This window comes from Hemiscyllium ocellatum, chromosome X, assembly GCF_020745735.1.
Source record: "Hemiscyllium ocellatum isolate sHemOce1 chromosome X, sHemOce1.pat.X.cur, whole genome shotgun sequence".
Taxonomy (NCBI): Eukaryota; Metazoa; Chordata; class Chondrichthyes; order Orectolobiformes; family Hemiscylliidae; genus Hemiscyllium; species Hemiscyllium ocellatum.
Genome location: NC_083453.1, coordinates 14439342 through 14455789, shown reverse-complemented (window position 1 = coordinate 14455789; position 16448 = coordinate 14439342). Strand labels below are relative to the sequence as shown.

The window sequence follows — 16448 nt, the reverse complement described above, 5'->3', positions numbered from 1 at the left end:
TAAATCATTTCAAAAGATTCAATTGGCAAGCAGCAAATGCAAAACTAGTGGGGTTTTTTTCCTCTATTTACACTTGAGCACTTTAAACAAGTGCTATATAAATGCAAGCTGTTGTTATAATGATAGTCTATAACTCAGAGGAAGATGATTTACTACATTCTTCGTAGATCAGTTTCTTGTCACACTCTCCATTTTCAACCCAGACTGATGAGATTCAAAAGTTTCTGCATGAGCTACACAGGTCCTTTTACAAAATTTGCACCATTGCAAACTGGTGAGATTAGCAACTCTGTCTGAGTTACGACAGAGCACATGCAGATTTCAATTTGTTTTGCTGAGCATCTCAATTCGGTTCACAAAGCGTGACCCTGAGCTTCTGGTTCCTGGTCTTTTTCATTCTTTGCTTCACTCCCACTGTGCTTGACCCCGTAACTGTAGCTCAACAGAAGCTGGAGGAACAATATCTCATTGGACAGTTTACAACCTTCTGGACTCAACATGGTGTTCAACAATTTCAGATCCTAATTGCTATTCCCATTTTTTTTTGAAAAAGAGGCAGCAGCTGCCTTTTCAACTCTTCCCTCCTATCCCTCCCTCTGTACTTGCTTAAAATCTGTTACTTCTTGTCCAAAATTTTCCATTGTTTCTCTTTATTCTTCCATGGGATGTTGCCTGTCTTTAAATACCTTTGAATGGAGTGGCTTGTTTGGCTATTTCAGACTTCAGTTAAGTCAACCATATTGTTGACACTGAACTAATGCATAGGTCAGACTGGGTAAGGAGGGCAGATTTCCTTGCCTCAAAGGGTATTAGTGAACCAAATTGTTTTCTCATAAAAACCTATCTATTTATGATCATCATCATGGAGCCTAGCGTTTAATTCCTGATTAATTAAAAACTTACTGTTCCACCAGTTGTGAGGTGGAATTTAAATCTATATGCTCAGAGCATTAAACTGGGCCACTGTATTAGTAGCCCAGTGACATTACCACAGCATCACATCTCCCCAACAAGCACCCCACGTCCATCATTTACCACTTTTGATAGGAGGTCACAACCTGAAATAATCTGTCTTTCTGTCTGTCTGTCTCTCTCTCTCACACACACACACACCATCCCTCCTTTCTCTGTCACTGGATGATAGACAGGCTTTGGGGAAGTCAGGTGAGTTACTTGCCATAGCATTCCTAACCTCTAACCTGTTCTTGTAGCCACTCTGTGTTTATGTGGCAAGTCCAGTTGAGTTTCTGGCCAATGGTAGTCCCAAGGATGTTGATAGTGGGGGAATTCAGTGATGGTAACACCATTGAATGTCACAGGGCAGTGGTTAGATTGTCTTTTGTTGGAGCTGGTCATTGCCTGGCATTTGTGAAGTGCAAATATTACTTGCCACTTGTCAGCCCAAACCTGGATAATGTCCAAATCTTGTTGCATTTGGACATGGACTGCTTCAGTATCTGAGTCATGAATGGTGCTGAACATTATGCAATCAGCAAGCGCCCCCACTTCTGACCTTCTGATGGAGGGAATATTATTTAGGAAGCAGCTGAAAATGTTTGGGGCTAGCACTCTATCTTGAGGAATTCCAGCTAGAGATGTCCTGGAGCTGAGATGATTGACCTCCAACAACCACAGCCATCCTCCTTTGTGCCAGGTATGACTCCAGCCAGAGAGTTTGCTCCCTGCTACTCATTGATTTCAAATTTGCGAGGGCTCCTTGATGCCACAGTCAAAAGTGACCTTCATGTCGAGGGCTCTACTCTCACGCATGGAATTCAGCTCTTTTGTCCACGTTTGATCCAAGGCAGTAATGAGGTCAGGAGCTGAGTGGCCCTGGCGAAACCCAAACTGGGCGTTACTGAGCAGGTGCTGCTTGATAGCGCTGTTGATGACACCATCCATTACTTTACTGATGACCAAACATACACTGATAGGGCAGTAATTGGCCAGGTTGGATTTATCCTGCCATCTGTGTACAGGACATACCTAGGGAAAGCCCACACAGTCAGTGTTGTAACTGCACTGAATGAGCTTGACAAGGGGAGCAGCATGTTCTGGAGCACAAGTCTTCAGAACTATTGGAATGTTGTCAGGGCTTTGCACTGTCCAGTGCCTACAACCATTTCTTCATATCATGTGGAGTGAACTGAATTGGCTAAAAACTGGTATCTGTGATGCTGGGGACCACTGGAGGAAGCAGAGATGGATCATCCACTTGCCTCTTCTGGCTGAAGATTGTTATGAATGCTTCAGCCTTATCTTTTACACTGATTTGTTGGATCTTGCATCATTGAGGATTGGGATATTTGTGGTTGTTTAATTGTCCACTACCATTCATGACTGGATCTGGTAGAACTTTAGAACTTAGATTTGATCCATTAGTTGTGGGATTGCTGATTTCTGCATATCACTTGCCATTTGGCATGCAAGTAGTCCTGTTTTGTAGCTTCACCAGGTTGACATCTCATTTTTAGGTATGCCTGTAGCTTCTGCTGCTCCTACCATGCCTCCTGCACTCTCCATTGAACCAGCATTGATCCCCGGCTCGATGGTAATGGTTGAGTGTGAGACATACCAGGCTATGAGGTTACAGATTGTGCTGGAGTACAATTCTGCTGTTGATGGCCCACAGTGCCTCATGGATGCCCAGTCTTGAATTGCTAGATCTGTTTGAAGTCCAGCTCATTTCGCACAGTGAGAGTGCCACACAGTATGACGGAGAGTATTCTCAATGTGAGTGGGATTCCATTCACACAATGACTGTGTGGTGGTCACTCTGACATGATGCGGTCATAGACAGATGCATCTGGAGCGGAGGGCAGATTGGTAAGGATGAGGTCAGGTTTATTTTTCCCTCTTGTTGGTTCCCTCACTACCTGCCACAGACCCAGTCTAGCAGCTATGTCCTTTATGACCTGACCAGCTCAAATCAGTAGTATTGCTGCCAAGCCACTCAGGTGCTGGATATTGAAATCCCTCACCCAGAGTACATTCTGTGCCCTTGCCATCCTCAGTGCTTCCTCCAAGTATTGTTCAACATGGTGGGGCATTGATTCATCAACCAAAGGAGGACAGTACATGGTAAATCAGTAGGAGATTTCCTTGCCCATGATTAACCTGAAGCCATGAGCCTTCATGGATTGAGGTTGAACATTGTATACAGTTGGAAGAGAGTTGCCCTCTGAGTCAATGTGCCACGACTGCTTGGTCTGTTCCGTTGGTGAGAAAATCAGGAATGGTGATGATGGTGTCAAGGATATAGTCATCCTCATAAAATCATACCTTACAGACAATGTCAGGCTGTTGCCTGTTTACCCTGGGAGACAGCTGTCCCAATTTTGGCACGAGCCCCATATCAGTAAGGACGACTTTGCAAGGGCTGTTTGTGCCATTGTCTTTTCTGGTGCCTAGGCCAATGTCAGTTGGTCCATCTGTTTCACTTCTTTGTTGAAACATCATAGTGATTAATACAAGAGTCACTTCCTAGGCCATTTCAGAGGACTTTGAGAATCAACTACATCTGTGGATCTGGAGTCACACGTAGACCAGACCAGACCAGGTAAGGATGGCAGTTTCCTTCCCTAAAGGACATTAGTGACCCAGATGGGTTTTTCTGACAATCGACAATGGATCCATGGTCATCAGTGGATTTTCAATTCCAGTTTTTAAAATTTAAATACAACCATCTGCCATGGCTGGATTCAAGCCTGGATCCCAAAGTTTCTGGATTAATAGTCTAGTGATAATACCACTAGGCCATTGCCTCCTTGTTAGAGGATAAAGTTTGATGTTCACCTGAATTTTTCCATTAGGGAAGTGACAGTGTAGGAATTTATTCCTTTTAAAACTAGGCTGCTAAATGTTCTGGCAGGCTGCACATGCTCACAATGTGTCCCCAATTAACAGCACAGGTACAGTGTGTCCACCTATTTGGAAGCACATTCCAGTCCTGCTTCAGAACAACTGTACAGAATGCAACCAGACTCATGTTTGAAGTCACAGGTCTTCTAAGAACAGGTGAGAGACATATGTACAATGGTTTATTAAAGCTACACTCCATCAATCACAAAAAGCAAAGACATGAACAGGTCCAAAAAAAACCAGAACGTACAGACAGCTTTGACCTTATTATTCTGCTTCACTGTTTAAACAGGAATTTCACCTCCCTGCTTGACCACTCCTTCCTGCCACATGTTACCTGGCTGCCTACTCCAGTTCTTCAGATCACCAGTTATTGATGGACTGGTGCAGCATGCAGGACAGTATGAAAATGGGGGTCTGTTTCCAGGCATGAGGATGGGGTGGTTCAGACCTCCACTATTGCTTCAACTAAAATTGCACAAAACTAGAACCTCCTAATCACCCCAAACTTAATGGCACATATTTAGGAGTAATAATCTTTCTTTTTAAAAGGACTTCTTTGCATCGTCAAGTAAGGCGATAAAAGTTTCAAACACCAGATTGCTTGCTGGTGCATTTGGCCAGTTCCTCCAGGTCTTGCTTTTCCATTTTGTTATTGCTCTGTTTCTTCTCTCGTAAATGTGGTGACTTTGTAAGTTTAAAAATTTGCTGCTGTTACATTTTTCTATTGACATAAATATATGTGAACTTCTAGTTAAAATGCCATAGAATCTACATCCTCTCAGAAACCATTAGTGCTGATCATAGAAATGGATCTCAAGGCAGCGCAGAATCCCAGACAGCCGACAACAGGATAGGCTTACTTTGCTCAAGTATTTTCCTCAATGCAATCTTTGCGCAAATTTCAGCTCACTGCTGCCAGCATGATCTTAATGAGTGCATATATTCAGCTCATTTAGCGCTAGTGTCATTTTTGCGCAAATGTTCAGCTCTTTACTGCTCTTAGTATGATCTTATTGCACACATTTCCCCCACTGCTGTACAATCTTACTTTTGCAAAATGGCTGCCTCATTCCCCCATGTAATGAAGAGCTTACTATGTGTAAAGTGTTTTTAGATGTTTGAGGGAATTCATTACATTCTATAAAAATGTAAAGACCCGCTTTACAGGTAATGTTTCATTTAACTCGTAAAATACCACACAACACAAAAAATAAGTCCTTACTCAACAATGTTGGGATGGCTGAGTTCCTTCAGAAGGGAGATTTCTCGTATGGCCGTGCTTGGCACCCCCTCAGTTTCCCTGAAAGACAGCATGCAAAAGCAGTTTGTAAGACAATGATTTACTACATAGCATAACCAAAAAGAGAGACAAAAAAACTGTAAGCTTTTTCATATGCAAAATAAATGGATCCTATCAGCTATCAACAAGATAATACAGACCTTTCTGTCAAAGTCTCAATATTCTCAGATTACTTTACATGAAAGAAGTGGAATTACAACACCTGCTAACTCTGCACCACCTTTTTAAAGCAGCTTACAATGAAACTATAGCAAAGGCTGGGTGCCCATGCCTGGGTGGGTCTGTGCACGGGACCATGTGTTGGACTCCGTCATGGCTGTGTCGGACGGTGTGTTGCGCAGGTGTTGGACTGTTTACTGTACCTGTGTGGGACTGTGCATCAGATTGAGAGTCACACTGGGACTGTGCAGCACACGTGTTGCTACGCACCTATTTTTTGTGGTGTTAAATGAGGGAGGAATTTTGAGCAAGACACTGGGAGAAATCCTCTCTCTTCTACACACATTGTTATGAGCAAGTACACCAGGATACGGATTCAATTCTCATCTACAAGACAATGTTGTGTCAGGATATATGGCAATGAATATGTGAAATGGACTTCTACACAGAGAGGGTATCTGAAGCAAATAATCCTGAAACCTTTAAGTTAGTTCATTGTGACCTAAAGGAGGTTTGTCTGAATGGATATTCTGGGTAGTATAATGACATTGTTGACAGCAGTCAGGGATGTTGGCAGCAGTGATCCAATCATTTTACCACCTCCTAGTCCAGGGGATGGTGGGAGCAGTTGTTACAACATGGGGTAATAAATGAGAAGTTTGTTCATAAGTCTGATAACTGGGGAAGAAGCTGCTTTTAAAATCTGTTGGCACATGTTTTCAAACTTTTCAGTTGAGTTTCTGGTCAATGTTGACCTCAAGGACGTTGACAGTGAAGGACTCACTGATGGTAATACCATTGAATGTCAAGATCAACAGTTAGATTGTCTCTTGTTGGAGATGGTCATTGCTTGGCATTTGTGTGGCACAAATGTTACTTGCCACTTGTCAGCCCAAGTCTAGAATATTGTACAGATTTTGTTGCATTTTTGAACATGGACTGCTTCAGTATCTGAGAAGTTATGAATGATACTGAACATTGTGCAATCAATCATCGGTGAACAACCCCACTTTGGACCTTTTCATGGAGGGAAGGTCATTGATGAAGCAGCTGGAAATGGTTGGGCCGAGGACACTACCCTGAAGAACTCCCACAGATATGTCCTGCAGCTGAGATGACTGACCTCCAACATCCACAACCATCTTCCTCTGTGATAGGTATGACTTCAACTTGGGGAGATTTTCATCCCCAACTGAGCAACTGCCACAGACTTTAGTTTTTTTAAAGATATTTTTATTGAAAAAAACTTTCTTTACAAAATTATAAAATACAAAAATGTGGAAACAGTGTAACAACAACAACAAACAACAAACCAACTACTATACTAAAAGAACTCACAACTACACTCATTACACTCAATAAATAAATAATGCTGCTCAGTGTAACAAGACCATAGCTCTCCACCTTCGAGGGCATCAATTATTACACCCACGTTTGCTCTAAATTCTTCCTTTCAGGACATTAGGCTTACTAAACCAAACCACCGTGGCTAGACAAAAGCACTAATTAAAATGGCAGACAGATTTGCTTCCAAATAATTCAAAAAGGGCTGCCATGTCTTATAAAAATTGTCCATTTCCTGGTGCACCATATTTGTAAGAAAGTCCAAAGGAATGTCTTCCCTAATTAACTTATGCCACCCCGACAGACCTGGGGGGTTCTCAGACACCCAGCACATCAGAATGTTCTTCCTCGCACAAAAAGTGAGGATGCTAAAAAGCCTTCTCCCATGTATATGTAAGGGAGATAAATTCAGCAAACCCAGGAGAAGAGAGACGGGGCCCACCTTGACTTCGGTCCCCAAGACCCTCTCTATTATTCCTGCTACAGCACTCCAGTATACACGGATCCTGTGGCAAGATCACAAACAATGGGTGTGAGGGTACCTATATTTATTTTACATTTGGGGCACATTGAAGATGCTCCCTGCTTAAATTTTGCAAGACCATCTGGGGCCAGATGAGCCCAATGAAGAATCTTTAACTGCATAGCAGGGTCCTGTTACATATCAAACTCTACCTCACATTCTTACAAATGTCCTCCCATGTTTCAGGAGTGATCTCCACCCCTACCTCTCTCTCCCAGACCTCCCATAATCGCTCAATGTCACCTGAGGAACCTTCCCCCAACAAATGATAGACAGTACTCACTGAAAGAGTGATCTTAGTCTGAAGCACCCTCTTTTCCGTATCAGATCTATAACACTCAGTCAAAAGCATGGTCTCCTTTCAGATAAAATCTCTGATCTGAAAAATACGGAAGGGGCCCTGACTCGATAATCCTTACTTACGAGTTATTTGATCAAATTACATTAATGTTTCATCTTCAAGCAGGTCACCCAAACAAGAGACTCCCCTATCTGCCCAGGACGTAAACCTGGGATCTACTGTTCCTGGCCAGAAATGTGGCATACCGACTATGGGAGTATGGAAAGATGTTTTAGACATATTACCCTCCATCTGTCTCATCGGCCTCCATGCTTTGACAGTGTTAATAACTATTGGGTTGCGGCAGTGTTCTGCAACTATCCTCATTTTGTCCTTAAACAACAGGTTAATAAGAGGATACTCTGCCTGGGAGGCCTCAATGTCCAACCACAACGATGCTGAGTCCTCACAGGCCCAATCACTCACAAAAGATAGAAGGGAGCTCAACTGATATCTTCTGACATCCGGGAGATCCACTCCTCCCAACCCCTGGATCATTTGCAATTTTGTAAGCTTGATAAGGGGCCACTTATGATACCAAATAAAAGAACTAAACCAATTATTTAATTTCCGAAACATCTGTCTCAGAAAAAGCAAGGGAAGCATCTACAGAGGGGATAATAAGCGAGGAAGAACATGCATTTCAATAAGAGCAATTCGACCTAACCATGATATTGGAAGGGCCTCCCATCTTTGACGGTCTTGTTTAATCTTGTGAAACAAATGAACAAAATTAGCCTTGAATAACTGATCAAAACTGGGGGCAACAGAGAGACCCAATTAAAGAAAGCTTCCCTGTGCCCCCTTAAAGGGAACCCACCTTCAACGTCCAGTATTCCCCTAAGACTCCTCCATAGGCATAGCGTCCAACTTTGAAAAATTGATCTTGTAACCTAAGAAAAAGCCAAATGAACTAATACACCGTATCAAACGGGGCACCGAGACTGGCGGGTTCGAAAGAAAAATGAGAACATCAAGCACATATAATGTGATCTCATGCACCTTCGACCCCACCTTTGGGGCAGCTGTATTAGGGTCCCCACGAATGGCCTCCGCCAATGGCTCAATCACCAATGTGAAAAGCAAAGGTGAAAGGGGACAGCCTTGCCGACTGCCCCTACCAGTGTGAAAATTATCAGACCTTATACCATTGGTGAGAACCGCTGCCAGAGAATCCTTACCCATCGAGTAAACACTTCACCCAGGCCAAACCGCTCCAGGGTATAAAAAGGATATGGCCATTCCACCCAATCAAATGCTTTCTCCCCATCCAAGGAGACCATCAACCCTCGAACTGCTGGCACAGCAACCTCCAAAACTATTAGAAGATCTTTATAAAGCCCATCTGATCCTTCTTTACGATAGAGGGCAACACCCTTTCCAACCTCAATTCCAGAGTCTTTGATAAAATTTTAAAATCAGAGTTTAAAAACGAGATGGGTCTGTAAGAACCAGAGTCCTCCCCTTTCTTGAGGATAAGGCAAATATTAGCCTCTCTCAAGGATGGCAGGAGGCAATCCCAACTATATGAATAGTTATAAATGTCGAGCATTGGCCCTGACAGTGTTTACAAATTCTTTATAAAACTCACTGGGCCAGCCATCAAAGCCGGGTGCCTTTCTACTTTGAAGTTGCCTCACTGCCTCCTGGATCTCTTCAGCTGTTAATGGAGCACGAAGGAGAGACGCCTGCTCAGCAGCCATACTGGGAAGATCCAAATTCCTAAAAAAAAACGACTCCATCTTATCCCATCTGTCCTCTCAGCATTTAGACTGGTAAAGTTCAGAGTAAGAGGAGAAAGTGAGGACTGCAGATGCTGGAGATCAGAGCTGAAAATGTGTTGCTGGAAAAGTGCAGCAGGTCAGGCAGCATCCAAGGAGCAGGAGAATCGATGTTTCGGGCATGAGCCCTTCTTCAGGAATCTTGAAGCCTGAAGAAGGGCTCATGCCTGAAACGTCGATTCTCCTGCTCTTTGGATGCTGCCTGACCTGCTGTGCTTTTCCAGCAACACATTTTCAGCAAAGTTCAGAGTAAAACCTCTGAAATGCCTCATTGATATTTTTACCATCAAAAGAGTCCCATTCCCTTCCCTAATAGAAGCAAATAGACTGGGAGGTATAATATGCCATAACACCAAGCCATCAGCTTAGTGCATCAGTCAGAAATTTAAGAGGGTGGGCCAGGGGACAGTAAACATTCAAAATACCACATTCCTTGCTACATACAAGGGCCTTAAGAATAACAAACCGGCCATACTCATCTTTAGCACAATCGACTAAATTAAATGAAAGACCCTTCTGGTCGAGTATTACCACTCCTCTGCTCCTAGTACTAAAAGGTGAGAAAAACACCCGATCTACCCACCCTGCTGTAACCTCAGGTGTTACTTGTCATTAAGATGAGTCTCCTTAACAGGGCAACATCCACCCTCTCCTTTCTAAGGCTCGACAACACCGTTTTTTATTTTAACTGGTGAATGAATCCTTTTGATATTCCAGGTGCACCGTTTAAGAATGCTGCTAACCATGCTTTACAAACACCTTTGACATGCCGAGAGGAAGAATGTGTCTAACAACATGCTGAGCATACTCAAAAAGGAGACTCAGAGTCTATTCACTAAAAAAAACAAAAAAAAAACTAACTACAGAACACAAAAGGCACTTAATGGGGGACTCTACCCCATGTCCACAGAGGGTGCTTATATTCCCCACACACACCTCCATCCCCTCTTCCAGCTTGAACTGCACCCAACCCCACGCAATGGAAGAATCCAAACAAAGGACAAGGTATAATAAAAACAGTGAGCACTCTGCCCACTCCCCACAATATATCAATACCACTCCAGCTCAGAGAAAAAAAGAACCACCAACACCGGCTTCTTTGGGAAAAGAGCAAAAGAAATAAAAGCAAGACAAAAAAAATCCCAGACACTATTGTCTATGTCCATAAATACATCGACATTATTTTAAAGTGTCCAAGAGGTTTTCGGCTTGCTCCAAGGAATGAAATGACCACAAAGTCTCCTCATAAGTAATACAAAACACTGCTGGGTATCTCAACGAATATTGAATACAGAGATCCTTTAGCCTTCTCTTAACCTCATCAAACAATTTCCTCTTATGGATCACTGCTGCAGAAAATTCCTGGAAAAACATTATTTTAGTTCCCTGATAGGTCAGGGCCTGATCTCTCCCCAACCTTCAAGAAGTTTCCATGACTCTCTGTTTGTCCCTGTAGCATTGAAATCGTATCACTGGCAGTGGCACTGACCCTGACCGGATCTGTGTGCCACAACCCGGTGAGCTCTGTCAACCTTCACCCGGTCCGCCTCAGCATCCCAGACAAGAAATTGTAGCAACCAGTCTTCAAAAATAAACTTGCTGGCTCCCCACCTTCTACTCCCTCCAGCAGGCCAACAACCTGGATATTTTTCCTCCTACCTCTATTTTCCAGGTCATCCACTTACTCGGTCGGGGCCCAAACCTGTTTCTCAAGGGTTTGGATCCACTAGCCAGGAACTTGACCTCGGTCTCCAATGCCACGGTCCACTGCTCAACCTCTTCAACTCGCTTCCTGAGCCCTTCTAACTCCTTCTCATGCTTTTGCAGCATGGTCGAGATGAGCTTCAGTTGATTATGAGTCTCTTCCCTCATCTCCTGGGTCAGCTGTCGGGATGCTCAGAGTTCCTCCACGAAGTTCTACTGTGCAGGCATTTCTTTCACAGCTGCAGAGGGAGCTGCAGTTGCTTCCCCAGTAACAGTCTCGGGCCTGCCCGATGTTCTCGAGCGTTGAGACTTGGCTGTTTGCTTCCCCTTAGTCATTCTCACAAGCTCGAAAAAAGGATTTAAACAGTTGTTTTACCATTTAACAATAATTTTTTACAAAAATAAACCTAAGGTGCTGGTGGTGGTTGGGGTGGGGTGGGGTGGGGGGGATTACTAACTTGGGATGGTGTGCTGAGCTCAACAAGGCTGATATAAATGAGATCAGCGTCATCTTGAATCCCCCAGACTCAGTTGAATGTTACCTTGATGTCAAGGGCTGTCACTCTCACCTCACCTCTAGAATTCAGTTCAAACATGGACAAAAGAACCAAGGCTATAATGAGGTAAGGAGCTGAGTGGCCCTGGAAGAACCCAATCTGGGTGGAACGGAGCAGGTTACTGCTGAGCAGGTGCTCCTGGTTAGCACTGTTGAAGATACCTTCCAGCACTTTACTGATGATTGAGAGCAGACTGGTGGAGTGGTAATTGGCCGGGTTGGATTTGTCCTGCAGTGTATGTACTGGATATACCTGGGCAATTGTCCACATTGTCAGGTAGATGCCAGTGTTGTAACTGTACTGGAACAGCTTGGCTTCGGGAGTGGCTAGTTCTGGAGTACATGTCTTCAGGACTATTGCTGGAATGTCGTCAAGGCCTTTGGCCTTTATAGATTCCAATGTCTCCAACCATTTCTTAATATCAGATGGAGTGAATCTAATTGGCTGAAGACTGGCATCTCTGATGCCAGGGATATCTGGAGGAGGCCAAGATGGATCATCCACTTGCCACTTGTAGCTGAAGATTATTGTGAATGCTTCAGTCTTAACTTTTGCAATGATGTGTTGGGTCTTCCAATGAGGATGGGGATATTTGTGGAGCCTTCTCCTCCACGAGAGTTGGATTTGATGGGATTGCAGAGTTTAGATCTGATCCGTTGCTTATGGGATCACTTAGCTCTGTCTATCACTTGCTGCTTATGATGTTTGTCCTGCAAGTAGTCCTGTTTGGTGGCTTCACCAGGTTGACACTTCATTTTCAGGAATGACTGCTGCTGCACCTGGCATGTCCTCCTGCACCCTCCATTGAACCAGAGTTGATCCCTGGCTCGATGGTAATGGTTGAGTGGGAGATAAAGCAGGCCACGAGGTTACAGATTGCACTAGAGTACGATTCTGCTGCTGTTAATGCCTCACAGTGCCTCATGGATGCCCAGTCTTGAGATGCTAGATCTGTTTGAAGTCTGTACCATTTAGCACAGTGATAGTGCCACACAACACAATTGAAGTTATTCTCAATGTGGTGAGACTTCACCTCCACAAAAACTGTGTGGTGGTCACTCTTACCGACACTGTCATGGACAGGTGTGTCTGCAGCCAGCAGTTGCTAAGAATGAGGTCAAGTATGTTTTTCATTCTTATTGGTTTGCTCATCACCTTCCGTAGACCCAGTCTAGCAGCTATGTCCTTTAGGACTCAACCAGCTTGGTCAGTAATACTGCTGCTACTGAGCCATTCTGGGTACAGTCTCCCATCCAGTATTTTGTGCCTTTCCCACCCTCAGTACTTCCTCCGTGTGGACTTCATAGGGTCTGGATTCAATGTTGAGGACTTCCAGGGTGGCAACCTAACATCGAACAATGATTGAGACCGAAGACACATTTCCATTTCCGAAAATACTTGCCAAATGTTTGCTTGGAGATGTGGCTCTAGGATTGGGCCCATCAGCCACAAAGGAACTCATTACCAGTGACACAGAATTCCTAGGTGAACAATCATACTCATGAGCAAGTGATTGCTCATGATGACGTATGAACAAAACATGGAAAACAGGAGCAAGATTGGTCATTTGGCCCATTGAGCTCTGTCCATCATTCAATGTGACCATGACTGATTCTGTATCTCAATGCCATACTCCTGCTCTTGCCCTATGCCCTTGTCACCTTCAGTGCCTAAAAATCTACTTCTTTGTTAAACATATTCAGTGATTCAGCTTCCATCATCAAAACATGAACTGTATACTATAAATATTAAAAACTATTTCAATTGTATCATGCCAGTGGATTTTTGCCTACTTTGTTGGTGTTGGAATTCGGGCTAACGTCTTCTGTTGCTATCTCAAGACCCCTTCAGGTTAATCATAGTGCCCCTCATTACTACCTTAGCGAAGATTACGCTCAGTCAGCAGAGAATCAAACCTGAAGATTTTCCTCGTCCATACAATGGCATGCAGTACACAGCTGTACTACTGTACAAATCATGATAGGAATCAGAAAAATGAATCAAAAACTTTAGTCAAATCAGTGTGCAACGGACATTAAGGAGTACCTAAAGTCTTGGTATCATGGGGAAAGCAGATTGGATGACTGCCTCGATCATCAATAACTCTTAATTCTCCACTCCCTCTGTTGTTACAAGATCAGTCGTACACATTACAAGGCCTGTCGCCACCATTAACACAGTCTGTATTTCAGGAAGTTACAGAATTCGGGCAGTAAACGCGTGCAGAATCTAATTTTTTTCAAAAAAACTATAACTCCTCCCGTGGATAAAAAGTTTACACAAAACAATAGCAGGCTTAACCAGCGCCAACAAAACATACAAGTGGTTGCATCCTGCTGAATCTTTTGTGCCTGCGCCAAGACCCATAATCTCGCTATCGGTCGCTCACAAACTTTCAAAAGATCCCCGCCACTCACGTGTCTAGTCGAATTTTCTTCAGGGCCACCACTTCACCAGTGTCTTTGTTTTTGGCTTTATATACCACACCATACGTCCCTTCTCCGATCTTCTCGACTTTCTGGAAACTGTCCATCCTCTCTATCTTCCCCCACCTCCTCCTGCCAGCCTTTGCTCTTCAGTTCGTCCCTCGCGAGACGATCAACGGCTCTGGTCTAAAGGGAAACGATGGTGACTTTCCAGCCGAGATTGCGGAACAGACAGAAACCGTAACAAAGTAACATTCAGCACCGCGCCATGACACTACTTTTCCCGCGCTCCTTCAGTCCCACCCACATCCTCTACCATTGGTCCAGGAAGTTTAAGCTGCGAGTATCATCAAACGCGTTGTCCCATGAAAGGAGCTTTCCAAGGATTAGAATATACTGGTGGAGCACATAATTTATTGAAAAGATAAATTATGGACGTTCACTTTAAACGCTTATTTTTGAGTGATGCCCGCCTTTATTTGTCCTAAAGCCACAAAATGTTGAGTGAGAGAGAATAAACTGAAACATTCTCAAATCACACAACACCAAGTTATAGTCCAACAGGTTCATCTAGAAGCACTAACTTTTGGAGCGTCTCCCCTTCATAAACTAGTGTTTCCAAATAAATCTGTTGAACTATAACCTGGCGTTGTGTGATTTTTAACTTTGACCACCCCAGAACAAAACATGCATCTCCAAGTCATGAAACATTCTCAGTTGCCAAAAATCATTACCAGTGCACACTGGCTGCTGTAAATACTTTTTTGACCCATTATTAGTATTGATAGTGATTTAGGACTCTTTCAAGAACCACAGTTTTTAAAATGAAAATGTAAAAAATTGCAGTTTTGCACAATGCCTGGAGAGAGTTTACCATCTGATTTTTTGGAACTCGGAGGTCCAAAGTGGAACTGTTTTATACTTCACTTACTGTTTACAAAAGATCAAGTGATCCTCAGAAAAGCAGAGCTGTTCAAAAAGGTGGATTTGCTAACTTTTGCTTGACAAAGTTAAAAATCCACAACACCAGGTTATAGTCCAACAGGTTTATTTGGAAGCACTAGCTTTTGGAGCGATGCACCTTCATCAGGCGGTTGTGGAGGTTAAGATCATGCTCACAGAACTTATAGCCAAAGGAGTCCAATGTCATGGAGATGTGATACAGTAAACAGTCTTAGATTAAAACTTTCATCTTTTATAATGGGATATGCTGGTTTCTGTTCTTTGATATGTAAATTCCAGAATTTCTTTTAAATTACATTCTCCAGATAGCTCAGTTTTTTAAACAATACGTGTGAAGTCTGTCTGTGGCCCAATGCTATGTCAGATTGACAAACCCTCTGTGTAGTTTTACATGGACTCATGCAGCTTTTGAGCAAAATAAAATGTAATTCTGCAGAAACAGATTCACACCATAAGCTTATATATGTGTGTGTATGTAGGAGTGACAGATTGAGTGGGCATGTGTGTGCTTATGGGTGTGAGTGTACGTGATAGAGTGTGTGTAAGCTTGGTTAAATGTGTGTGAGAGTGTGATGGGATATGTGTGAGAGGGTGCGTGTGTTAGTGTGAGTATGGGGGATGAATGTGTGTGCATGAGAGAGAGCTTGTGTGTGAGGGAGGGTTTGCATAGGTGTGTCAGCATGTAGGAGTGTGTGGGTGTGTGTGCGTGTGTGTGAATTGTGTAGTGAGGTCACCTGTAGTGCGACATGAACCCAAGATCCCTGTTGAGGCCATCCCCATGGGTACCGAACTTTGCTATCAGCTTCTGTTCGGCCACTCTGTGTTGTTGCTTGTCCTGAAGTCCGCCTTGGAGGATGGTCACCCGAAGGTCCAAGGTCGAATGTCCCGGACCTCTGAAGTGTTCCCCAAATGGGAGGGAACACTCCTGTCTGGGGATTGTTGTGCAGTATCCACTCATCCGTTGTTATAGCGTCTGCTTGGTCTCACCAATGTACCATGCCTCAGGGCATCCTTGCCTGCAGCATATGAGACAGACCACATTGGCTAAGTTACATGAGTACTCGCCAGACCATGTACTCAGTGAGTACTCACGTGAGTAAAATACAACACTCAAAGGCCCTGAAAACTGAATTACTAACTCAATAGAATAACTGAGCCTAATTGATCGGATACCCTAACTGAAGATCTTCCATCACCCTGTGGCCAACAGCAGTGTAATCCTGATGAAGGGTCTTGAACCAAAATGATGACTTCTCCACCCCCTGATGCTGCTTAGCTTGCTATGTTCTTCCAACCTCCTGTTTGTCTACTTTGGATTCCAGTATCTGCAGTGTTTTTCTCCCAAGCAAAGTAATCTCATCAGTAGAATTCAAAAGAGCTGTGAGAAAGTGCCCTCATTCCCCTTAGTGGTTGGACTCTTTCATACCTAAAATGTTCGTTTTTTCCTATTTTTCCCACACATAACAACTTGTTGTTATCCTGTCTGT

At 43.5% G+C, this 16448-nt stretch overlaps 1 protein-coding gene across 2 annotated transcripts in view; it reads right to left on the bottom strand.

The window, feature by feature from the left end:
- cdk2 (cyclin dependent kinase 2) overlaps nt 1-14288 on the bottom strand; it is a 33596-nt gene extending 19308 nt beyond the window's left edge. For both annotated transcript variants that reach the window (XM_060821154.1, XM_060821155.1), the window contains exons 1-2: nt 13990-14288; nt 5087-5164 (exon numbers count right to left, since the gene is read on the bottom strand). In XM_060821154.1, the coding sequence (XP_060677137.1) occupies nt 5087-5164; nt 13990-14105 (194 nt within the window). In that variant the 5' untranslated portion in view covers nt 14106-14288. The remainder of the gene's footprint in view (nt 1-5086; nt 5165-13989) is intronic.
- Nucleotides 14289-16448: the final 2160 nt, after the last annotated feature.